The 26,412-nt window shown below is 40.2% G+C and overlaps 2 protein-coding genes across 2 annotated transcripts; both read right to left on the bottom strand.

Annotated features, from left to right (window-relative positions):
• Nucleotides 1-449: 449 nt before the first annotated feature.
• smc3 (structural maintenance of chromosomes 3) lies at nucleotides 450-20,764 on the bottom strand. The gene is made up of 29 exons (XM_058088733.1): nucleotides 20,578-20,764; nucleotides 20,071-20,146; nucleotides 19,710-19,748; nucleotides 19,555-19,622; nucleotides 19,382-19,453; nucleotides 18,016-18,095; nucleotides 17,831-17,909; nucleotides 17,550-17,667; nucleotides 16,787-16,962; nucleotides 16,551-16,631; nucleotides 15,805-15,969; nucleotides 14,817-14,938; nucleotides 14,090-14,303; nucleotides 13,549-13,652; nucleotides 13,000-13,099; nucleotides 12,511-12,671; nucleotides 11,615-11,756; nucleotides 10,587-10,737; nucleotides 10,120-10,270; nucleotides 7,931-8,084; nucleotides 7,658-7,816; nucleotides 6,013-6,120; nucleotides 5,409-5,517; nucleotides 4,857-5,104; nucleotides 3,327-3,539; nucleotides 3,058-3,249; nucleotides 2,178-2,355; nucleotides 1,279-1,385; nucleotides 450-1,156 (listed from the first exon to the last, which is right to left on the bottom strand). The coding sequence occupies exons 1-29, from the start codon at nucleotides 20,590-20,592 to the stop codon at nucleotides 1,085-1,087; spliced, it is 3,654 nt and encodes a 1,217-aa protein (XP_057944716.1). The 5' UTR covers nucleotides 20,593-20,764; the 3' UTR covers nucleotides 450-1,084.
• A 520-nt stretch (nucleotides 20,765-21,284) lies between these two features.
• On the bottom strand, nucleotides 21,285-26,084 carry dusp5 (dual specificity phosphatase 5). Its single transcript, XM_058070613.1, has 4 exons — nucleotides 25,598-26,084; nucleotides 24,486-24,619; nucleotides 23,344-23,563; nucleotides 21,285-22,037 (listed from the first exon to the last, which is right to left on the bottom strand). The coding sequence occupies exons 1-4, from the start codon at nucleotides 25,953-25,955 to the stop codon at nucleotides 21,634-21,636; spliced, it is 1,116 nt and encodes a 371-aa protein (XP_057926596.1). The 5' UTR covers nucleotides 25,956-26,084; the 3' UTR covers nucleotides 21,285-21,633.
• Between the last annotated feature and the right edge of the window lie 328 nt (nucleotides 26,085-26,412).

Genomic DNA, 26,412 nt, shown 5'->3' with positions numbered 1-26,412 from the left:
GTGCAAGATGAGTTCGCTCTGGGTCAGAGCCATGCATGTGTGACATGAGGGGATCTCCCCTGCAACGCGACACAATGACTGCCACCGCCAACAAATTTAACTCAGGTGTCAGCGTGGACTAATGAAGACACAGGGACTTTGGACTGGATCAAACCCAAAAGATATTCAACAGCAAATACTGAGCCATTTGCTTCAAATTTAAGTAGAAAATTAACAAATACATGGAAAAGTGGTTGAATTTAAGAAAGCACTGTTATACAAAGTGGCCTATACAAAAGAAAATTGACTATTTGTCTTCCGCATCTAAAGTAAACCGAGAATGAGTCTGTGTTTAACTCAATCCTGTACAAATCTGTAGAACTAACCAGTCCAACAGCACCCTCTAAAGGTCTAGGTGTTCATGAATTAGTTTTTCAGTGTGGACATTACAGCAAAGGAACAAGCATTCGTAGAAAAGTGTCAATTTAATCAAAGTAAAACACATCAGATCCAATAAGAATATGTTAAAAAGTTGAACTTTCCAATTAACTTTTGAGTTGGTGTTGAAGACATCTAACATGTATTCAAATGAGCTGAACAGTACATGAAGAGCCAAGATCTTTCAACACCGGGAACAAGTTCTTATAGAATGACAAACATTTGTGAAGAATAGTCTCAAAAACATCAATTTAAAGGACAAATTAAAGCTAAAGCTGGCTGTACAAAGCATGGAGGTGCATTTTCAAAAGCTTATAAGCACCCCATGCAAAATGAAAAAAATCTTCACAATAAAAACTAAATGAAATACGCTGTTCAGCCCAGAGCCATTGACATGCAGAAAGGAACAGCTACACGGGAAGCATGTTTATCGTTTACCTTAAAATGTTCAGTTTTGTTGACAGATGAGTTGAATATACGGAATGTAAACTGTAAATATGCATCTGCAATTCTGAGAACCTAAAAAAATGTATATCCATATCGGAATCTTACTGAACATCCGAAAAGGTAACAGTATTTTATTACAAAAGAGAGAAAAAGCAAGAGTCTGCAGGTGTAATAGTGGTGTATTTTGCACCTTAAGTACGCAGAAGAAACACAGCAAGGATTAACCATGGGTGGTGTCATCCTCCACAAAGTCTTTGGCCTGCTCTGCTGTGATCACATCGATATGACTCACCTACAGAAAAGAACAACAAAACAATGCGCATGCCCATTACTTTCTATTTCTGGTTACTCTGAGCAGCGCTCTCATTCACTTTCTTTAAAACAAACAAACAAAACAAAAAAAAACCTTCATACCTTGTTTCTGAATTTGACTCCATAAAACTTGTCAGCAGACTCCAATAGCTCAGGCCTGAAGGTTGTGGTAATGAACTGAGCGTGCCCAGCCAGTTCAACAATCATGTCTGAATCGGACAAGCAAACACAAACATTTCAACAATTGAGTGTGAGATGCTATAAAGCCAACTCTGTGAGCTAGTTCGGATTTTTTGACATCTGCAGTGTAGTGACTGAACAGAGACTCTTCTTCCTGCATTGTCCCGTGAGCCAAGTTCAAACAAAAAACAAACTGTACTCACTTGTTAATTATCCAGGCTGTAACAAAAAAATGCATCTGAAAACCCTATATATTAATTGCTTTCCTGTCACAGCTATTGCTATCAGACAACTGTGACTTCTTGTCATAAAGTGGGAACCAAATTGGCAGGGATGAAGCTTTGTGTGTGCATATTAACTCGCTACATTGTGGTTCAAATATTGCGCCTTTTTCAAATCGCAATTACCCTAACTCCCGATGTACAAGCCGCAACTTTTTTCTAACAGAAAACAGGAAGTTGGTGGTTGATCTCGCTGCCACAGCGTGTCTTTGGGAACAGTCACGTCTTCAATGAAGGTGCACATAACCTTAAATGTTCATTTAGCCTTTTCAGTCATCATTTTCATGCATTTCTAACCGCTTTATGCATGTAAAACTATAAAAATGGGTTTTGTGTTAACATTTTTGAGAATGAACCACTGATGACATAATAGGCGAACGACATAACATACTGTAGCTGACTTTTGGTTGCCATTTTGTTTAGCTTGCCAAAACTGATTCTAAGTTGTAGCGTTAATGTTCTGCGTGAACCGAAAAACTCACTAACCAGGGTGGACACCATGCCAGGTTCGACTGTATATATGAAAGTGTCGTGCTATACCTGAGACAGCCTTCCTGTGCTGGGCGTCCAGGGCCTGGTCAATCTCATCAAACAGGTAGAAAGGGGCGGGGTCACACTTTTGGATGGCAAAGATCAGAGCCAGAGCCACCAGAGACTTCTGACCTCCTGACAGCTGCTGCATTTCTCTCATCTCTCCCTGCTTTCCTGTGAATGACACCTATACATGACAGGGAAAATGGTGTGTTAGATGTGAGAAGCAGACAGACGTGGCTGAATGGTTTTTAATGTAATACATTAACTTTTTACAACAGATAAATAATTTGACAGAAGCCCAGAAATAGAAGTCTGTGACAGACAGGGTAATGGGAAAATGGTAGTAAACATTGGACTTTATAGGGTCTCCTTATGTTATCTGACCATTGAACACAGCAATGTATTATTAGAAACAAATCAGTTTCTTTATTTCAATAACACGAAACAGTAACAAATACAAGCCAGCATGTATTACATTTTCTTACAAATATTAATATAATATTAATTTCCTCATGGAAGTGACATGGTGTGGGGAAATATGCATGTGGGGAAATATTTGAGTGCAGGACGTAATTGTGTTGTGCATCACATTTTCTTACTTGATGCATTATTAACATCTAAAATTAAGGCAGCAGGTCAATGGCAGGTCGGCTGCAAATTTATAAAAGAAGCTTTGTGGTGACTGTGGTCGCAAACCATTTGTCTTGTGAAAGATGAATAGATCTACTCTCCTGATGTACACTTGATTAAACTAATTAAATGTAGGTTAATGCAAATACTGGAATGTACAGGAAAGCACACTCTTTCACACCGGTTATTAAGAGAGAAGTTTGTCAATTTGAAGAGAAAAGATAAAAAAAACAACAACATGGCTTAAGAGTCTTACCCTGATCCCAACTCCAGTGAACTGGTCCACTGAGGGAACGCTGCTCTGCGATCCGGAGCCCCTCTCACTGTCTGCACCGCTCTCACCTTCATCCTGGGACTGGCTTCCTTCAGCATCTCCCTTCTTCATCACCAGTGTAGCTTTGCCTCCTGGCACTAGCTTCTGGAACACCTCACTAAAGTTCTTTGACACCTGTGCGTGAGAAACACCCAGGTGAATCCGATGTTAAAAGACAGTAATATAGTTGAAAGGTTTTAGGAGAAGAGTACCTGCTTGAAGGTGAGCTGGATGGCCTCATACTTGCGCAGCTCCAAGACATTCATGAGCTCCATGATGGATTTGTAGCCTCGGTCCAGCTCATCTTGACGCTTGATCAGTTTCTCCTTTTGCTCAGAGAAGTTAACAAACTGATCCAGGGCCTTCTTGTTGACGTGACTGTACTTTTTCAGCTCTGTGTTGCACTGCTCCAGTTTCCGAAACAACTGGCCAAGGGAAAAAAATAATTGCATACAAGTTAGTCAGTGCAAACCTCTCATAAAGGCAGTCAGCTCCATGTGTTCATGGCTTGTCCCTGGCTTGGTTGCAACCATTTATTATACCCAGCAAGTAAGATACTGTCTAACACAGCAAAAACGGATGACGATGTGTCATTGTCAGTTAAGAAATGTTAAGACATCAAGATCCTTGTGTTAAAGTTATTTGAACAGGAATAACATGTATTAAGTGTCGATAGATTTCCAGCCCAAATACTTTGTGTGCTTGATTTGGAGAATTAGTGGATCCCAGAATTAAGCTGCATCCACTGGTAACAGTTGCTGTTTGAGTCAACATTTATGGGATTTTAGTGAGGCTAATTCAGTTTGCTGAAATGAATTTAAAGTGCGTGATCTTCTAAAAATAAGGTTATCTGGTGAATTAGTAAGCAGATAACTCTAAAAAAAATAATTGAGAAACTCTCCAAACCCTTGACCTATGAATTCATTCATCTTGCACAACTCAGAAGGAACATGAGCTTTGTTCATGGGCTCTCAGATCCTTTTTTGCAATCAATGGCATCACCTTCCCACGACATATAATGAAGCGTTTGATTAAGTGTGAAGCTATTTTGAACATTTGTCATGAAAGGTGGAGAGCACACACACGCACACGCATAAAGTACATGCTTTGACATTAATGAAGTTGCAGCCAAGTGCACTCAATCACATTGTGAGCTCCCAGAGGCAGCAAGCTGAGCACTGAATAGTGTCTGAGTCACTTCGGAGTGGGTGATGGCCTCAGGCCTCGTTCCCGAGGGGAGCTACAGCTTTCTTTGTCAACAGTTGTTTATTTTTTACTTGTACAGTGATTCAAGTGACGATCTACCAGTTGGACAAAGTCTATTTTGAAAGGCTTATTTGGTGCTTGAAAAAAAAAAGAAAGTAAACAAGGCAAAAGCAAAGCCTGGCTTGGGTTATGTAACGGGGACTGTAAATATAGTAATCTCATCCACAGCTACCATACAGACGGGTGGAAAATTAACACGGTGAGGATCTCCAGGCTTTTGAATTGAACCAGTTAATACGTCCACATCCTGGTTACTTCAGTGCTTTGCAAAAGATGTTTTTTATATTTGGACTGACAGCCTTTAGGCGAAGTTCATGTGTCGACATGCTCATATTTCTCCACAATAAATCAACAGGTGGTTGCTTTAACTAATATATAGCTGAAACTAAATCAAAATGAGGAAACATGTGACTTAAATGTACTCTTCTAAAAGATACCGACTCTGTGAAGAAGAGATGCATGTGTTTGTTAGGCACCTGTTTGAGTGTGAGAGTCTGGTACTTCTCAAAAGCCTCCTGAGGCAGCGAGCCCAACTCTCGGATCTTCTTCATGCACTCTTCCTTCTTCTTGAGCAGCATGCCCTGCCGATTGGTCATCTTCTCTAGCTCCTTGGTATCATGATTGATTGCATCGTTTTGCTCTTTCTCTATGTTCTTCCAGCGCTCCATGCTCTTAATGTGGTCCTTGATCTCCCCCTCTGTCTTGTCTATCATAGAGTCCAGATCTGGAGGAGAACATATGGATAGTTGATGAGTCTACAGATTTAATTGTATTGTCTCTCGAGTTCTGAAGATTAATTGTATTACAACCATAAAATGAAGACATTTTGGTTGGTACTTAAATCAACTTGACAGCAGTCAAATGCACATTGAATTATATGTATACAGCATAGTCTTGTAATTTAACAATGACACAAAGATATTGTATTAGCAAAGTAAATTAACCCTTTCATTTAATTCTACTGTGTGATTAACAACATACCAACTTAGCCACCTTTATGTACTTCCTAGTCTGTAGTGTGACCATACCTTCTGACCGGGCTAGTGTATCCTTGACTCTTTTGTTGATGCCATCTAGCTCAGACGTTGTGGCTGTGAGCACCGTGCCTCCCTCAGTCTCTCGCAACTCATTTAGCTCCTGCATCGCAAATTAAAACACATCAAAAGGAGTCTTAATTCATGCTCCAATTTTGATTTACATAAACAGTTGGACCTTTGTCCAGCAGACATTAACATTTATTTGGGTGGTTCAGACAGATCACAAGTGAATACACATACACAGGTGTACACCTGGCATTTAAATGTGGCTGATGTGCCCACTTGAGCCTGGGATCTCAATTTGCAGCTCTCTGTGCAAATAAATACATATTAATTCCCTTTTTTTAAGCAGAGGAATATTTTTTGTGAATTTATATTAATTAAGGAATTCTACAGATATGTATATGTGAGTAAAAAATATCCAACAGAATAAGCATGGTCATATCACTTGCTATGAATGAGTCCTTTTTAAAATGCCAACAAAGGCAATGAAAAGAAGGCAAACTGATGATGTAATGCACAAATTAAGATAATATCAACAAAACGCACAGGCAAAATGGAGAGAGACTTAACGGGACATTGAAGGATACCGTACCTGCTCCACTTGATCTAGGCGCTTCCGCAAATTTTCATTAAGATATGTCTCCACCCTGGTCATGATGCCCTCCAACTTAATTCTCTCGTTGAGCAACTGTCTGTTGTCCTGTAGGTGAGTGAAACAATGTTACTCATTCTATTTACCATGCTTGGGGAACCAAGATGATAGCACATCCGGTGTGTGTATTGGCCATAATTTGGATTTCTGGCAAATGCCATAACATTAATTTTAATATTCATTTTTAAATGAAAATAAATGTTATAAGCAATATGTGCAAGCCTGTATGAGTGCAAAAAGTGCAGAAGCAGACATGAAAGGATCCATGTTATGTGGGCGAAATCGTTGTGTAACACAAGTGGGGATGACTGAGTTTATTCAGGTGAGAGCGGAAAAAGAAGCTGGCAAAAAAAAAAAAAAGATCACAGGAACCTCCCACACACAGCTGCCTCCTGCTCACCTCACACCCAGGTCATTGAAATGCACTTGCAGCAGCACGAGGAAGATGTGGACGATGAGGAAACAAGATAAATGATCAGAGGGCAATTCAGAGGCCTTTTTATATTTTAGTCAGTGATGATGACAAGGGCAGCATGGTCGCTGCTTGTCGTTTGGCCTGTTCTGATCAGCTGCTTAGGAGTCCCGTGCTCGTCATCCATGCTCAATAAGACTCCTTCAGGGTGACGGCAGCCCTAACCTTGAGTGTCTACTTTCAGTTCAGGTTCAGGTTTTGCCACCACGATTGGCACCAACCATCTTGCAGTCAGAGCTCCGATCGACTGCCTCAGCAGCTCATTCATACTCAATATCCTCTTCCACCCGGTACGCAGGCAAAGCTCTGCCAGAGGTGAGAGTTGAAGACCTGACGAATGGGAGACTCTGCCAGACATTCCTAGCACACCCTCGCTACACGTTTGTGTCTCCCAGGTCTGTCTGACATAATCTAAACCAACTCATCGCCAGGTGGTGATCAGCTCCTTCCTATCATTGTGAAGCAGAATTCGCAAAGCGTTGGATTGTTCGCCTACTAATGGGGAATGTGAGCTGGGCTTAGATCGTTGTGAGACAGGTTAGTTTTACCCGACTGATGATGTGTACTTGCTTCCAGTATCACTAAATAAATTAACGTGCTGTTACACGTCTAACACATTTATTTGTTTATCCAAGTGTTTTAGCTGTTTTCTTTGAGGTGGAAAAAGTCACAAAGGAGATCTTTTTGTTGAGAGTGCCACTATCCCTGCTAATAAAGAAAAAAAATTTGATGAGTTAACTATAGACAAAATAAAACCATTCAGATTCAACTATGAAAATCCTTTAAAGCCATAAAATAACCTCATTGGGGGCAGTCCCTCCATAGGCACCAACAGTATTCACCCATCATATTTTTTGTGTGTGGTTATTTTTCACTTCATTTTAAAATCACAGATTCGACAAAATGTTAAATGTGCCAGCTAAAACCACTTGTGATATTTACATGCAATACCTCAAAATGACTTTGAATCCCATTAACAGCATCTACAATTATATGAAGTAGATGCGCCTCCTAGAGCTACTAGTTATACAAACTTCAAGGGAATGGTGCTGCGATTCTGGCAGGGAAACCTTTTTAACTGGAATGCAGAATCTGTGTCAAATAACCCCTAACCTGCTGAAGTTGACGGATCTCATCATTGAGGTCATCTACACGCCTCTGGTCCTCCAGACTGAGCTGAGACAGCAGATCTGTTCCCAGCTCAGCCTTCAGTGACTCCCTGGTGGACTCCATGGCATGAAGACTGGCCTCCAGACTTTGAAGACTCCGTTGCTGGAAAGGAAACACATCAGGGGATGATACAAAGAGAGGTTATGATGCTCTAACACATTGCTGGCAATTAGGTAGTTGAATGAAAAAAAAGTGACGCTATCAATACTTAGTCACCTTTGGCATGAAAGTTTTCTCTGATTGTTGCCTCTTCTCTTTCAACATTTTCATCTCTGAAAGAATACTATCCCGGGAAGCCTTGAACTTCCTTTGTTGGGTCTCAATCTGCTGCATCTGGTTCATCAGTTGGTCGATCTCATTGTTGATACGTGGAAGCAGATGTTAAGGAAGTTGCCACAATGGAAATGTGTTGACTGTTTCGTTTTTTTCTTTTATTGACTTTAGACTTACGGTAGAAGTATTATTACTGAAAACAAACAACAGTGAAACTGTGTGACATAATTGTGGCCAAAATAATGTATGACAAATCTGAAAACAAAAAACATTAAAATAGAAAAAAAACAAGAGGTTTAGACTGAATATAAAATAAATACTGTCCAACCAAGGACACTTGTGGCAGAACTGATATAATTTAAGGAAGGCTGAACAAAATATTCTTTAGGTAATTGCACAGACAGCACTATTGATTGACCATGACTGCTCCACTCCACTGGGCCTTGGCGGTTTCAGTGAAGTCTATTAAACACAGGCAAATCAATGCGGTGGTGGATTAATTGATTCAATGAGTGCAGTTGCCCGCACCACACAAGGTTGAAGATCCTACTGAAAATAAATAGGATACTGAAATAAATGTGTGTGTGGGGGGGGGGGGGGGGGGGCAACTTCACTCAGGTCTTTTTGCTCCATTTTTATATTTTTGCAGGGGTTCTGTTTTATTTCTGTAATGAGTCACGTACCACATATGGCCCCTGCACCACAGTTAAGACACCCATGCGTGTTTCACCAGGAAGGCAAGGTTTGTCCAAACTCTGCCTTCTTGGCTGTTTGATCAAGGTTTGGGTTGCATTGTGGAGGGATTTTTACAAATTTCAGACTTGCATTATATGGCGGTGTTGAGGTGGAGCTCACTCCAATGCGATACTTCCCTTTTGTTTTTAGTTGATGACTTGTATTTAATCACTAATTGATTAAAGGCCAGAAACACTAGCTAAATATACCATTTCACTAAATTGTCAACACGGACCTCTTCTATGTGTGAAGTGTGTAATGAAATGGAACTGGTGACGGCAGGTGCTTGAAATTTGGTGCTCAGCCAAGTGCAGAGCTTTAATAGAACTGCTCAGTGATTAAGGATGCAGACAGGTCCGAACATCTATGTGGGTTGATCTTACAAATCTGTAAGCGTGTATGTGAATGTAGAATTGCTAGGGCTTATCCTCAGACATCAACAAACACCAAGGTAGGTTAAACTGAAGGGTTTAAAGAGTGCCTTAAGCACTAAAGTTGCCTCCAATAATGCCTCACAGACTGCCACTTCCATATATCTACTATATTAGCATTCATCATAACGATGCTATAGTTCACAGTCTGATTGGTTTCTGGCTGCCCTGTTCTTTTCTGCCAAAGAGAAATGTTGACACCTTTTAATCTAAGAGATCACACAACACTAACAGAATTGGAAAAGTTGGTCTGCTGTGTTGTGCCCTAACAAAAAGAAGATGGATAACAAAATAAACATGATGGGTAGAGCGAATCAATGTAATCTCATGCTCTTCAACGAAGCAGAGGTGCAGAGTGGACAACAATAGTCTTTTAAATAATTGATGTCAACTGTGACTCATCCCTGCGGTAGAGATGGATGAGGTCATATCACCTGCTGATTGGTCTGACTTGCACACATACACATATGCATCACCAGGAGGAGTGACGACACAAATGTTTCTCAATTTCTCACAGATGTGTCAACAAAAACATCAGATCTAAGCAAAAGCGACCAAGTCTTCAAAAATGCAGAGGAGGCATCACAAATCCTCACTCCAGTTTATGCTTATTGTGCATAAGCATAAACATAAACTCCAGTTTATGCTTATTGTGCGTAAGCTAGCTTTGACACCAATGAGTCATTGTGGCTTTGTCCAATATGACCTAGTATTTCCTAATCCTTCTTTACCTGCTTCAACCCGCTTGCAGCAGAGTATGCTCGCTATGTAATTTAAAGGGTAAACTATTCTTAGCCAGAGCAAGTACAGCAGCTAACTTTATTGGAAAATTCAAGTTCCAAGACTGTGCCCCCAAAGGCACATTGACAAACATTTTCAAAGCTCAAAAGGTCCAAAAAGTATATGAGCAAAGCTACCAGTCTAGAAAATAAGGATGCAATGGTCCATTTGACAAAAAGGATATGTTCAATGTTCCTGCGCAGATTCTCATTGAGCTTGGCCTCCAGCTCACCCAGCTCTTCCTCAGCCTTCCTCATGTCCTTCTGCAACTCCAGTCGAGACTTTCTGGTATCGTAATAACCACCTGTCAGAGCTCCACGATGACTCACCTGATCACCTACAAGGTCAAACAAATGCCAAGGCTTTTCATATTTACCTGAGAAAAACAGTCCATATGGAATTCAGAAAAGGCAAAAAGCTGTACTGGTTCTAGAAAGGTACTACACTTTTTAATGAAGCATTTTTTATGTAACACACCATTATTAGCATATTGAATATTCATAAATGCTTTTCTATTGAACCATGATTAAGATTAAATCAGGGGCCTTTTTAAAATTATGTCATCTCTTTCACTTCTGGTCCAGAATTGTTTTCATGTTTTCTATGACCAAGAGACCATCACTCTCCGAGTAGGACGGTGTTGTTGACCTTACCTTCTAGAGTGATACAGTCCATGGTGAAAGCTCGGGCCAGTTGTGTTGAAACTTCCATGCTACGGCAAATCAGGGTCTTCCCAAACACATGCTTGAAGGCCTTGTCAAAGTTTGCGCTGTAGCGTAGCTTGCTGATCATTGGAATGGCATCCTGATGCAATGGTAATACAGTAAGATAAAAGTTTTGTGATAAGAAGAAACAAAAAGTACAATGCTAGGCATTCCTACATGGTAATTATTGGGGTATCAACCTTTTCCACTTCTGATCCCATACCAATAGTACAGCCTACCAATTCGATATCAGCACAAATCATACATACTTTTGTAACTTATTGTGTGGTGTGGAATGTTGGAAAAAGTTTGATGAAATGATGTTACTCAAAGAGAGAACAATAAGCAGCAACAGTAGTTGACCTGAATGGACCTGTTTACTTCTGGGGTACATCTGGGGTATAGTTTTTTCCACAATGTAGTGGCAGCTCTGCATGATATAGTCAGGTTCGAGGTACTCAATTAAGCAACATTACACACCACTGACAGAGGCTGGTCATCTTTTCTATTGTAGCTAATGACGTCTTGCCGTCCCGTGGGTGTTTCCTGTGCAACGCTGCTTCAAACGCACAGTAAGTTTGCTCATATTAATCTTCCCCAGTTCTGTGCCAACACGAAAAACGACTCAGCTGCAAAGTCTTTTTTGGACTTGAACAAAAAATACACACACGGCCGACATCACTCCGACTCCATGCTTAACAGGTTAGCACATGCAGTTGTGAGCATGTGTTGTCTATCCAGCTGCGGCTAGATAGATGTGCTGGGGTGGAGCATGAAATTGACTGCGTGTATTGGGAGTGGTAAACTCTGAGATTTTAGATGGAGGCCGATATAATCTGATAGGTCTTTTTTTTTATTGTGCTGACTTTGGCCTACTGTCAGATATATCAATATCACATCAGGACACTCTCGTAACCATATGCTGAAAAAACTCCATTAGCACATAATGAACTATAAAAATACACTGAAGTTCTTACGTTAGTCTCTGGGTATGCGGTGTCCCTGACATCCAGCTTGCTTAGCGGCAGGAACGTGACTTCTCCAGGTAGATTCATCTTGTTGAACTCCATCAATATTTTGGTGCTGACTTCATCAGTCTCCACAATGTGGTAGAATAGTCTGAACATGAAAAGCATGTTTTAAAAAAATGAAACATGAAAATCTAATGACTCCAATATTGCAAGTGCATAAAATATTTTTTCACAACTATGCACATAGTATTTTGCAATTGCGTTCTATTCCCGGAATTGGGGATATCACAGTTCCATCAGTGCATAAAGGCTTTATAACATAAGGACTTTGACAAACATACATTTCCTTTCAGGAAAACTGCACTTTTTTTATTTTGCCCATTATCCACAATCCTTATGTGAGACAACAACATATGTCTTCCCGTTGTGTTTAAGACAGTCTCCTCATGCTAGTAGTTTTTCCACAAACAATGCATGGCTTGGGGAGCCTCCTATTTTACCTACATTATGTAGGCTTCTAAAGAAACACCCCAAAATGGTTACGAATGCTGCATTTACATGCTGTGACCTGCATATTAACCAAGCTAGAGCGATAGTTATTATCTGAGCTAACACCTGAGGAACAAATTTTCTAGTGTAGTGACACAGCTGACCGCGTACACAGCACTATGTGCTGCATGTATCAGGATCAATAACACGATTACTTACTCGGTGGCATTGATGCAAATCCTTGTAACAATACTGTTATTGTCATTAAAGTTTAACATGGATGCCTTAAAAGTGACAGACCAGAGTTCTTAAAAAGTGCAGTTTCCTATAATGGTTAAGTGGAATGTTTAAAAGAAAGACAGGAAAGAAAGCCAAAGAAAGGAAAAGAAAAGAAAGAAAAAAGTAATCCGCACCTGGTGCCAGCAGTCACCTCCACACAGGTATAAAAAGCCGGCTCACACTCAAAGTTATTCATGACGATGCCGTGGTAACCATTGATCACATGCTGGTTGCTGCCCTTGCGACGGAAATGTTCAAGGACTTTGTTGATGCTGTCAATGCCATTCAGGATGGCCTGGAGGGGAGACAACCATATTACTAAATATATTATTTGAAAAATTGAATTAAAAATCTACAACAGAGGGAGGATAAATGCCATATATAGCATCTTTCATTCTTCTCTTATTTGGCTTATCCTGTCTGCAGGATACTACAGTAACACATGGAAGCAACACATAGTATGTGAAGTCATTTTACATGTGATTTGATTTATTGTAACTTGCTCATTTCTATCTCCGTGCCGCAGAGAGGCAGTACATTTCAAAAGGTTTAATCAACGCGTGGCCAGAAAGGACTGCCACAGGCACAACCTTGTAGAGCTGTTATGCAAGTCATGAACAAACCTTGCCGGTGGCTGCTCGAAGGAGCTGTTGTTTCTTCTCCAGATCCTCACGCTTGGCTGCCAGGGCTTGCTGCTCTGCATTCTCCTCACGCCACAGGTAGCTGGGCAGATACACACCATCACACACTGTTATATTTATGACACGAGAAACACCCAAACACACCTAAAGCAAAGATACTCTAATGCCAATCAGGAATCAATTACATATGAAGAAACAAGTGTATAAATATATTTTACATGAACTAAATAAAGAAGAATGTTAACTGAATGTTCCAAAGTGTAGTCATTATTAGGACCACAGTAAAATGAAAGTTAAAAAAGTATCAACAATGGAACAACTGTCTTTAAAATATTAAAAAATCTAACAATTGTAGATCAATCATTGGTATCAATGGTATTTTCATAGAGGTGTTTCCAGTAATGTAGTGATTGTGGTACATTTCTACCCTGTGTACTAAAATATTAAGAATTTATATTTCCATTATATTTATATATTTGTACTTAAAACAATTGCACCATCGGGTATTCACACACAACCAGTGGATCTTACTTTCTTTCACTCTGCAGCTCATCCTTCCTGTTCTTCACTTCATAGTACTTTTTGTCCAGCTCCTCAACTCGGGTCTTGACCTCATTTAAATCTTGGTCAAGTTTCTAGAGACACAAATGTGACATGGGACAAAGAATGTGATTATTTAAAAGGCTGACATCCTATTATATATTAATGTTATTTAAAAGCACACAACATATAATAGATTTTAGAATACAGTTTAGCAAATAAGTTGAAAGGGGCTGTCTCGCAACAATGCCACACAAAAAGCTAAAGGATACTACTGGACTTGAATCAGGTCTAGAATCAGAAACAGGGCCATACATGCCATTAAATAGCTACAGCTATTAACAGATTAACAGCTTCAAGAGGAGCTTCACTAAGATCCATGATGAAGTCACAGTTCATTGCATATGGGTTGGTCTCTGTGTAAAAGTGGACCAACTCCCAACCAGGATCACTATTTGCATGCATAAAATAAACCCTAAAGGTCACTTTAAGAACATGCTGTAGCTAAAAAAGTACCATCCAATATACTTACATTATACTGTTCCAGGTTTTTTTCTTTGTTGGTCTCCGTGTCCTCCAGATCTTTGTTGATGGTTGCGATCTGCCTCTTTTTATCATTGATGGCCTGGTCCAGAGACTTCAGCTCCTTCTTTATCCATTTGTCCCTCTCCTCTTTTGAAGTGAACTGACTGCCACGGCCTTGCTTGGCATACAAGTCTGTCCTCTCTTGTGTAGCCTGAGCCAGTCTAGAAGACACAGAATACATCAGATACAATATTGTTTCCCAAAACAGGAATCGCCAAGTTGTTGTTTCAATTATATTTATCTCACTAATGAATTATAAATGTATTATTTTGATAACCTCCAGTATTTTTAAATAAAGGATTGCATTGTTCTTGTTAAAATTTCAGAGTTCACAGTCAGTCTACTAGGAAAAAGACGTGCTTTGACTTGCCATGTAGAAAATCTTAGATGTTTCCATAAAAAACTGAAAAGAACATATGTAAGTGGTATATCTATAGTTTTGAGCGTATATACGCATTTTAATAATAAATATTAATATATGAATTATCCATCCAATTTTTTTATGTCACAAAAAAAAAAAGTAGTGGCGTCTACACTAAAAATTTGTGGAGTGGAGTGTATATACTGTATGTATGATGCTGTCAAAATACAATTACATTAGACAACTAACTCGTGAAATTAGGGCTGCTCCCCAGCTACTTGGTGAACTAAAGCTGTGAGTGAGTCATCCCTACCTGGAGATCCCGCGCTCTTCTTTTTCTTTCACCATATTGAATTTGGGCTCTGTCTCCTGCAATTCCTTCTGCTTCTCCTCAATTTTCTCCAGCAACTTCTGGCGCTCTTTCAAAAGGCGTTTCTACAGGAGTGCATAATTTGAACACAAGTTAAAATGAATATCTTTAAAAAAAATTTAAAAAAGGAACCATGCTAAGATCTCTTTTTTACCACCTATAAGGGATCAAACAGAATACATCAGTTCAATGTACACAATCAAATCAAACCAGCCACAACTTATAAAATGTAATAGTTTGAATTTCTTTTTGCATTGTACCTGCTTACAGTTTCACACTGCTATCACATACTGTAAATGGCCTCTTTGTTGACTACATTTGCTATTTGGGGTGTCAAAACATCTTGTTTCACAAGATCTCGAAAGATTAAAACATGACTAGATTTTTATAGAAGCTATGGAGAGTGCTGCTGCTTTTCATTTTGCTCCAATAACATTTGGCATATAGTACTCCAACCAGCATCAAGCCTTCTTCCCGGGACCCATCATGATGTTCACAAAGACTGAGCCAATAAAGCTGTTGTGCATGCTCATCTTCATACTAAGACGTGCGCACCAGTACATTGCTAATATGAGGCCATACGGACAGTGAGTCACACCAGCTTTGCACACATAAACCCATGCCAGTAAAGATGTATGGATTGTTGATTATGCAGGCTGCTGCTTCAGGCTCCGAAATCACAAACTTCATACAGGAACATAAGACGGCTATGCTTCCTAGAAAAAAAACTGCCCAATCTCATTATCTGAGATGGCTCTTTGGACTATGTTTAATGAAGACAAATGTGTAAATGCTATTGTCGCCGAGTTACACAAAAAGGGAAAAATTGTGCACGTGATGGGGCTGTGAGTAGGGGGTATACGCGCAGCCATGCAAGGGAAGCGATAGTGCTGCTGGTGAGCAGAGTGACGCAGATGGGAGGCTTCCATACCCTCTGTTCGCTGTTGCCTGCCAGCTCATCCTGCAGGTCCTTGGCCTTCAGCTCCAGTTTGGTCCTCTGTTTAATCTGCTCCTGGCGCTCGGCCGACAGTTGCTCTCTCTCCTCCTTCATGGCTGAGATCTTGGATTTCAATTCTCGTACAACACGCTCTGTCTCCTATGTAAGGTCAAGAAAGGAAAAGTCTGTTGCATTAATTCAGATTAGTGGAACTTAGTTGACTTCAATTCATTTATATTTATGTGTTGAAAAAAACTTCCATCTTTACTTCTGTGTTTCACACAAGACAATTACGTCATCATTTGTTAACTACCTAGCAGTAAAGTTTTCCATTATAATAATGAAATAATATAACTAACTTTGTAAAACAATTTTCACAGCGAGCACACTCAACCCTTTGTTGTCAGAGCTTCACCAGCTGGTTGTAAGACTCCCAGCTTTAGCAGCATTAGCTGATTCGGCTATGATTCCAACAAACAAAGCAGAAATTTGGCGTCATTGTTTTTAAACTGACTGTTACATGTTGGGTACAATAACACCTTTCGGTACACTTCCACAGCTCATAGTAGAATTACACACACTGATACAATCCACTGATCGATTAAAGGAGAACTGTCGCTTCCTCACAAGGAAAAACAGGAATAGAAAGAGAAGGAAGAAAGTCTATTTGACTTTCTTGGTTTCATTTTTATTCCAATAGTTTACAAGCTTTTCGGTAGTTTGGATTCTTTTTTTTTTACCTCTACTTTGTCTCTGGCATCTTGTTGAGCATCACGTAACTGTCTGGATTTGTCTCCACACGTCTCTCTCTTGGAGGACAACTGGAGAAAAAAAAATACACAAACATTCATGACTACATTGAGGTTCATTACGGCAGAGGTTGCACCTTCTGTGACTTCTAGGTATTTAAATAAACAAGGGCACAATTAATGCAGTTGAGGAATGTTGGTAGTATTTTAGCAACAAAAACAATTACCTCGTCCAGTTTGGCACGGGTTTCATTTAGCTCCTGGTTGTAGATTGTGTATTCAAGGGCTCTTCTCATCTTGTCCCACTTCTGGTACTGAGCAAGCTCTTCTTTCTCATCTTCCAGAGTGTGTAGACGCTCCTCGATGTACTTCAACAGCTCATTGATCTTTTCCCTCTTCCCCTCTGACATAAAAACATTTATTATTAATCTTTGCTTGGAAATGTGTATACAAGCAGATTCATTTATTAAGTGGTAAAATGTCTAATAAACCATATTGTTTGTGACACATTTGATTAGGTTTGTAAAGAACTTAGCCTAATAGAAAATATTATATATTACTAAAAGGTGGAGGATACCTTATCTTATCCTATCATAATTCTTACAATTTAGTGGACATTAGTGGCACAGAAGACACACTGGCACTAAATTTGGTGTGTTGCTGCTCAGGTTTGTTTTTCCGAAATTGGGATTGATATTGAATGCACAAAAATCTGACACACAAAAGTGCGCTGTGTTGGCATCATGTGATTAAACCAATGAAGGATAGGGAATCTTTTCCAACACAATGTGTGATCAGTGTGTGAATGGTCATATATGTAGATGCCATGGAAATATTATTTAATCAAGACAGTGTGTGTTACGCTGCTTGATGGAGTAGGGAGGGACAAATATTATTTTGGACCCAAAATGTACAAACATCTGTGGAAAAATAAAGCCGCAATGTTGCCATCACATGATATAGGTTGTCATATTGTGGTTTAGAACGCACCTGTTTCCTTCATGAGTGAAATACTCTCCTCTTTACGTTCATCATACACTCGTGTCCCCGCTACCTCTCTCAGCAGTTTCAGACGCTGGGAGTCAGGCGCTGTGGCCATTTGATTGATCTGTTTCAAACATTGATATAGTAAATATTTGTCGAACACAACATATACATTATAGGAATTATTTCATTTTATTAAATCCTAACATCTGATGTTATGGTACATGTGATTTGTACGTGGTTGAAACATTTACTATGCAATTCAAACTTGTGTGAGGTTTGATCACCTTGCCCTGCTTGACAATGTAGTAGGGGTTACAGCGGGAGAAGCCGGCACTTTCCAGAAGGTTCATCACGTCATTCTTACTGCACCAATCACAGACACCATCAAACATGTGACTACATTAATTCACTGACTCGTTATTTCCGATGATTACAAGGACATGGAGAACTGCTAGGCTGTAGCACTTACGTCACCATCTTCTTGTCTAAAAAATACTGGTCCTTCTTTGCGCCGATGACACGACGAAGGGAGACTTCCTCTTTGTCAATCTGGAGGGGGTCGACACAATCACAATTGGTAGCTTACGTCACCTTATCCTCCATCCACATTATCAAATGTTTACATCAAAGTGAGTTTGGGGCACATGACATACATGGAAAAAGATAATACAACAACACGCAGTGAAGTTGACGATTTAGATGGATGCTAAAACTATTTTGAAGGTTACAACTTACATCAACATTGAAACAACCATTTGATAAAAATAAAATTGAGATTCTATGCGAGGAAGGCACACACATGCACACCTTGTTAAGGACCATATGCTTATGTCTGAACTGGTCGCGACCCACTAAAAATGGCCGGGGGGCTTTAATGTAATAATGTAATGACCCAACGTCCATGAATGCACCTTGCGTCCTGGCATTTGCTTGCTACGTCACCACTAGGTGCGTGCCATATTTATCAGTAACTTGCTGACGCTTGAGCGGGAGAGGAAGGACATCGAGTGTGGACTGAACGTGCTGTCCTTCCAACGCGCAGCTAGATAGCTTCATATCAACTGTAGGAGAGCACTCACTGCTGTAGCTCACATTGTGTTGCTCTTAACGCTTTGTTGGGGTCGCTCCATTTTTGTGCTGTAGTAGATTAATATGATGTCAAACGCCCCCGTTTATGAAATCCAACAACTAGACTTGACAAAGTAAGTTGACAAGCATCACCGCAGCACCATTTTAAACCTGTTACGTTTTGTAGAGTGGGTAGTTTGAGCCACTTTTGCAGTACATGCCTCAGGTCGGTTCTTATTCCTTTGCTGCAGTGCTGCATATGACTCAGAGTGACTCTCCCTTAGGTGTGATATTAGATTAGAAGTATAAATAAGTAAGAACTTCCCCTCTCCCACCGGATAAATAACACTTTACAAATCAAAATGCCATATTTTCTATCCAAATGTGTATTAATGTGTGGGTGAATGATTGTCTATATGTGCGTTGCGATTGGTTGCCGACCAGTCCATGGTGTACCGAATTTTAACAATTCTGCAAAGATTAGTGGGCCAAAATTGACTAAATTTTTTGCTGCTAATGGTGGCACACCCAGTAATTAAGTTGGATGTATTCCCCTTAGTAATACAGTTTCATTTTAAAAAATGCATTTTGTGTTGAGTTGTGCTGTCATTGACTAATGCATTAGTTTGACGATCTGAAACATTTGTATGACAAACACTTTTTCACACCACTGTATGTATATGTGAAATTAGTTGGATGCACAAGCAGGCAAAAAAAGTAGTGACATAATTTAACTATGAATAGTAGAAAACTTGTGGCATTCTTACCGGTAGTCGATTGTCAGAGTTGTCAAATATTATTTCCACAAATGCAGAAATGACGCGAGGTCCAGTTCCCTCCTACCAAGACAGGGTTTGTGGGGGGGAATAATGTATGTTTTCACAAAAATAATAAAAATTCATACAGCTTGCTGGCTTATTCTACCTTTGGAGGTACTTACATGGAGCAAGGCCAGGCGCTGTTCAGGTCGAAGGTGGCTGAACTCATCACTGAGCACAAACTGAATGGCTGCAGAGGATATGGAGGGGAAAAACAAGGAATTGAGGGGAACCAACTTGTACTGCTGTTTGTAAACAATTAATGGGGAACACTTACCATAGAAAAAGTTACTTTTTCCTGATCCATTTCGCCCAACTGTGACAGAAAAAAAATAAACATGAGCATCACAAAAAAGCAGTACATGTGAATTTTGATTTCAGATGTTCAGTTTAGACTAAGAGGCCAATTAAGCTTCAGGAAGTGTTTGCAGTTCATTTGCTGATAAGAACAAAAACTGTAGTTTACTTTTATTTTTAAAAAACAATTGTTTACGTTTTATGAGATCCTTAATGTGGTGTTTTTATTAGTAATCAACAGTGATTGATATATCTACACCTGTATGAGAGTTTTTGGTAAACTTTTGTGAATGTCTAGCCTGATTAGTACAGTATAATAAACGAAGAGATGCCATACCCACCAATGACATTGTGCTTGGAGCTGAATGGGTCTACCACAGTCTGATCCCTGTAACTTCGGAACCCTTGGATGATAACCTGCACAACAAACCAAGCTGGTCAAAACACATTTCTCAAGGAAGGCTACAAACACATTTTGTGTGTATGACTTTCATCGCGATATTTTGTTTTTTAATAAAGTACTTAACGGCTATAGTCCATTCAAAAAAATAAATACGATACCAAAGAGAAAGTATGCTATATGCAGGTTAAAGCCAAGTAAGCCACAGCTAGCGTTAGCCTAGTAGCGTTAGCCTAGCCTCTTTGTAAATGGGCGAGTATTTCAATATATTCGTTTGTTTGCAGTGTTAGTTAACATTGAGATGATTGCTTTCCGTGACGTGTCTGTCCTTTGTTGTTTAAATAATACCAGGTCCAGCGCTAATCCTGTGTATTGTGGGCAAGGCTGGCTCATTCAGCAGGATAACATGAAGCTAGTCCATTCGGCCCGGTAATAGGGGGAAGCTTACTTGTTTGATGTACATCGTCGTACAATTCGGACGTCTCCTTGGCAAAATTTGGAGGCAGCCTTCCGCCTCCACTGAATTGGAAATGCCAGTTGTGTTTAAAGCCCACAATAGTTTAACTCTTACGGCTTGTGCATTAAAAAATGAAGCACCCTTCAGGAAAAACACAGAAAATGGCGGCGGGGGCGGGATGTAACGGATCATACCATAGTGTAAAAATAGGGTGATAGCGGTAGATATAAAAATTACAACAGAGGGTACGTTTTAATACATGGAACCATGGAACGATATATATGTATTATTGGCGATAAATTAAATGAAAGACAGTTGTTTATGCCGTGTAGGCGTGAATAAAGAACGAGCTTCAAACATTTTGTTTATATGCATACCTATGTGTACCATTAGTACAGTCCGGCTATTTTCTGGGCGCCAAATGCATACAAGGAACACAACCACAGAGGTCGGCGATACTACAAATACAGGTCGAGCATCGCCGATACCGACACGACACTATTTAAGATATTTAACATCAGTTTGGTGATCATGATTGTAATCAAGCTAAATAGAAAATAAGACAGTTATGTTTCGCAGTTGTCACTGTTGCCAACACGAAAAAATAAGTTTGTATAGTGTTACTGTAGAAGTTGGTGTAGTGATTGCTACTAATGTGTCATGCATGGTATGTTGACTCAATGATTCAATGCATCAACTTTATTTCTCACCTGAAAACTTTTATTTTTTTAAACACAATAACATCAACATTATTGGAAAAAAAATCACAAATATTGCAATTTTAAATAAATTAGATTCAAATGCCTCACCGTATTTGTGAATAAACACAGAAATCACAATATCAACCTAAGGCATGTATATTGCAAGTTTATCACTGTGCTGTTGTCACTGCAGTACAAACAGCATCAGTGTCATCCTATGAAATGTGTACTACCACCTGCTGATCTCCAGTCGGTCTGTTCTGCTGGTTTCAAGCCCAGGCACACAGGGAGCTTTACATTTGCATTCATTTTCAAGTAACACTACAAGCAGTCACAGTTCTTTTTCTTAAGGCAGTGCAGTTATTGGACTCAGTGTGAACTGGTGGTGGACCGGGGACTGCAGGCAAGAGGTAGGGAGGGTGAATATAGATGGCTCAAAGGTTTTGGTGTTGAAAGTGGTCATGTCGTTGGCAAAGAAAGATGCAGACTCTGGGACACAGGGTGTGGTGGGTTCAGGTGTGGCGGCATGGGCCGGTGCTGTGGAGAGAACCTCGGACTCGAACTGCAGCAGCTGACCCATGAAACTAAAGTTAGGTGAGACAACAGCCCGGCGCTGCTTGATGATGTCGAATGCCGCATCCAGTCGCAGCTGCTGGGTTCTCATGATGTACGCCATGCAGATGGTAGGGGAACGTGAGATGCCCGCTTCACAGTGGACCAGGACCTTTCCCCCCGATTGCTTCACATGATCTGGACAGAGTACAAAAGGACAAACCGGTCAATGATTTGAGATGGAGGCACAACCTTTAACAGCAACGTAAAGTGACAAATTACTATTTTTTTGGAGGTTCTGGAACACATAACCCTGGTTGTGTGGGTTCTGTCGACACTGACAACAGATGTTAATCAGACCACGCTTGATCATTCAATGAACATATTCCTCTTTCGGGCATATACTACATGTTATTTAAAAGGTCATTTCAACCATGACCGTGACTGAGTGGTTTAAATTATCATCCTAATGGTGTCATGGCAGGTTCCGAGAGCTATTTTCAGGCATAGAGCCATAATGTTTATTTTTACCCCACTAAATGGTGCTTGCTTGGAATAACATGAGGCTAAGTCGATAATTTTTATAGCTCCTGGCTAAATGTAGGCTAAACCTGCTCCTGGTACAATTAGCTGTCTTATGTAATGTACAGGCTTAGACAAATGTAGGCTGCATCCTCACACAGTAGACAATGGCAGCAATCACAGCCAAGCAATGCTGGTCAGCCAAGCAGCTCCTAGTCGAGTTTTGCCCTTGGTAATGCCTGGCTATAAATAACCATTCAGCATCACTCTCCCACACACTCCCCCCCTCGATGTTACACATCCAACAGGCTTCTGCCCCCAGGCCCACCTGTGAGCAACCAAGCCCTGTCTTCCTTCCTTTTTATCCTCCGCCCAGTCAACCCCTCCACCTAGTCATCACTGCTCATTGACTTGTCACACTGACTGCGGGCATACCCCACCCAACATATTACATGACAACACGGGGAGGTCTTTTTCCAGCTCAAGAGGGAGTCAGGAGGTGGGAAATGAGCAGATCGTGAATGGAAACGAACGGCTGGCTATGTTAGTGGAGGCTTGAGGGCAGGAGATCACGATAACATGATTACCGCTGGCTTTCTGAGAGCCCTCTATTTGTGAATGGGAGCAAGCAAGGGCAGCGAGGGGCTTATTCCAGAATGAAGACGCATTTTAAAAATAAACGCCTATGTATAGGAGATCTTTGTATTTTTGTCACCTAAATAAGGCGGAATATTTACAAGGCTGCCTGCGTGCAATCTGTAACTATAAATATTTAGTCAATGAAGGTGGTGTTATTCTGGGTAAAGACCTCATCCTTAGGAAGGTGGCTGTATTTGCTGTGCCGACTTGTTTGAGCGAGTGCACTATTACGAGCAGACAGTCAAGACAATAAAAAAATACACTTGCAGAATGATGGTTGAGAAATAAACCTTCAGACCAAAGCTTTGACAGATTTAAAAAAAACTGATCCCCTTGAACTCACCAATGAATTCTATTGCCTCTTGGAAGTGGGAGCTAATGTCAGCCATGTGGCTGTCCTCCACCGGAATCCACTTGTAGTCGTAGTGGCCCTTGGCCGGCTGCATGTCCCTGCGCGACACATTGAGCAAGGCAGTGATGTGAAGGTCGGTGAGATAGTCCTGCCTGGAGGCGTGGTAGGCACTACCGAGGTAGAGGAAAGGCAGGATCTCCACAGGTTTACCCTAAAAGTGAGAGCAAAGAGGGAGATGTGAGTCAAGATAAGTAGTCGAATACACAACAAGGGTGTGATTTGCGCCCCAAAGTGAAAACAGGGTGTAAGTGCTATGACATCATGACTGTTCAGATTTCGCCTTTGATTTTCGTGCACTAAACAGCCAATATTTAAAAAAAAAATTGCGTTGAGAAAAGTACAGCATCAAAGTCAAACTTAAAATCTTCAGAGACTTCAAATCAGTCTGTTATAAAATGACTAACACAAGTCCAGTTTAATGACTTTGATGGCAAATAACAGATATTTTACACCCAAAAATATTACCAAAGACGCAACCATAAAGCTCAAAATGTTTTGTTACACACCACACATAACCTGTTTATACAGTATATGCAATACACATAAAACTCCACTAGTCTTAGTGTTGCTCTGCAAAAAACGTTCTCATTCTCCCTCCATTGGCGTAAGTAGTTTTACAATATTTTGCCTTTATTTTACAGTAAACTTTTCTTTGTACGGCACTTAAAAGCATGTAGAATAAATACATTAACACAACAGTTTACATTTCCAAACAGGCGGCATGTTTTTTTTTTGCATCATGTATGAATTCCAAAATAAGTACATGGATAAAATGTATACAAAGTACTATACATTCATATTTTTATGTACACCCATTTTTGTTTTTGAGATACAATAACATGAATCTGATAGTTATAATGCGTGCCTTTCAATGTCCGTACGAGACTGATCTTTGAGCCGTTGAGCGGCCACATTGAGGTAGTGAATGAGGAAAGGTCATGGATGAAAGAGTGTTTTCTCCACCCCGATCCCTTTCTGAGCTCCATTAGGTCAGAAAATCTATACATATCTAATATAAGTAATGCTAAAAATGTGATGCCAGTGGGTGTGGGGCTCTGTATGGTGATGATTACCTGATCATAATCCGGTTTGTTGTGAGACAGCTTCTCACTTTTGGCCCATTTCTCGCTTTCACTTCCACTCTGGTCGATGCTTTTCACCTCGGTGCAAAGGTCAGGGTATTGAGAGTGGAAGTTCTCATATCCTCCTGAGAGAAGTGGGGGGGTATAAACACATCATGTAAGAAATAAGCTTAGAATAATCACTCCCTTTTACCACCCCCTTCGAATACACACCTTGTGAAACAACAGAGTTTATGAAACAGACTTAACGCCGGATTATAACCTGATTATAAGAGCGTAATTAATCACTGGAGTCCGCTGTTACCAACCACTAATCCTCTTCACTTCCACAGGATGTAAAGGTGACAGACGGAAATGAAGGTGTTTTAACACACGATCAATTTATATTACATTCCAGTTGACTCCTTAGTGTTTTCCTTTAGCAGTATTTGTTTCTTGCCACAGAACATCTTGCACAATTTGTTCATACTTCTCAACACTGACTCATCAGCTCCATTGACGCACATTCATATAGGCTGCTTATATCACAGACACAGTGGATAATGTGTATATTATAAACATCTTAATAGAACCCAAATAAATGAGATATGTTAACTTTATATAAAATATATTTTTTCTTTTATCTATTAAAGCAGCATTTTTGCATCATGGACCACATACTGAAAGATCAAAGGATGAAGAGCAGCTACTTTGATAGTTTCATTTATCTTTTAAGCTTTGTGAACAGGCTAGAAGCCGTTAATATGTGGCCTTTTTGTTGTACTTGTCCAAATTTAATGTTTAAAAACAAAGCAAAAACAAAAACAAAAAAAACACAACATTTTATATCTACAATGTGTCACGAGCCAATGAAAAAAGGAAATGGCGCCTGGGCCAAAACAATAGTATATTTAAGTCTATTGTTTTGAAATAAATGTTACCTTTCAAAAAACTGATGTTCGTCCCGTTGTACTTGTACAAATTTAATGTTTAAAAACAAAGCAAAAAAAAAAAAACCACAACATTTTATATCTACAATGTGTCACGAGCCAATGAAAAAAGGAAATGGCGCCTTGGCCAAAACAATAGTATATTTAAGTCTATTGTTTTGAAATAAATGTTACCTTTCAAAAAACTGATGTTCGTCCCGTTGGCCAGATGTGAGAGAGTATTTATTACTATTTGTGCTACACTGTCCTTCTTCAGCTTCTGCCAATGGGACGTCCTGTCATCCAGAGCGACCACCGCCGATATGCTGCCCTCTCGTAGCCGAAGAAGGGCTCTCTCGTCCGGGATAACGAACTGCAGAGGCACCGGTCCTCCCCGCGACCTCCGGACCACCACGGAGTTGAGATTGACATTAACTGAACCTTCGATATTGGAGTTAGTGAATGACAAATAAGGTCGACAATCCAAGATAAGGCAGTCCTCCTTCCTGATCATCTTCCTCAGACGGCGGCAGTCAATGCTGGACACTTTCATGATGGCGTCCTCGATTCTTTTATTCTAATTATTGCCCAAAGAATGCGTGGAGATCCTGAATAGTATCGGCGGGCGAACGATTAGCCCTGAGCGCTTCTGTGCCTACATTTCCTCCAAGGAAATTCCGGCCGAGCCTTTTTTATGTGAATGGAAACCTTGCTGTGTGACGTCACGAACCATGTATGGACACCGGTGAGGCGTGGTGGCCGCCAAACACACGCCCACAAGTCATGAAAGAGGGGACCTAACCACGCCCCTACTGTGTGACGTAGGGAGAACATCGATTGATTAACTATTACTCACAGGAGCTCATACACATATCCTGTTCTGTTTGCATCACTTTGGAGAAAAAGTGAGCATGGGCTGTGACATTACTTCATCAAAACAGACATTGAAAAAGAGTACAAATAATAATCTGAATCATATTTATGGGCAACGTTTGATGAAACACACTCGG

The sequence above is a fragment of the Doryrhamphus excisus genome, chromosome 1 (assembly GCF_030265055.1).
Source record: "Doryrhamphus excisus isolate RoL2022-K1 chromosome 1, RoL_Dexc_1.0, whole genome shotgun sequence".
Classification (NCBI taxonomy): domain Eukaryota; kingdom Metazoa; phylum Chordata; class Actinopteri; order Syngnathiformes; family Syngnathidae; genus Doryrhamphus; species Doryrhamphus excisus.
This window is presented reverse-complemented; position numbering and strand designations above follow the sequence as displayed.

Excerpts from the sequence above, each read along its gene's own strand:
- dusp5 (XM_058070613.1), bottom strand. The coding sequence starts at position 25,955 with ATGAAAGTGTCCAGCATTGACTGCCGCCGTCTGAGGAAGATGATCAGG. Across the intron at positions 24,620-25,597 it reads GAACATCAGTTTTTTGAAAG|GAGGATATGAGAACTTCCAC; the intron begins GTAACATTTATT and ends CACTTCTCTCAG. Across the intron at positions 23,564-24,485 it reads ACAAACCGGATTATGATCAG|GGTAAACCTGTGGAGATCCT; the intron begins GTAATCATCACC and ends TCTCACTTTTAG.
- smc3 (XM_058088733.1), bottom strand. Across the intron at positions 13,100-13,548 it reads GAGCTGCAGAGTGAAAGAAA|CTACCTGTGGCGTGAGGAGA; the intron begins GTAAGATCCACT and ends GTATCTGCCCAG. Across the intron at positions 12,672-12,999 it reads TTCGAGCAGCCACCGGCAAG|GCCATCCTGAATGGCATTGA; the intron begins GTTTGTTCATGA and ends TCTCCCCTCCAG.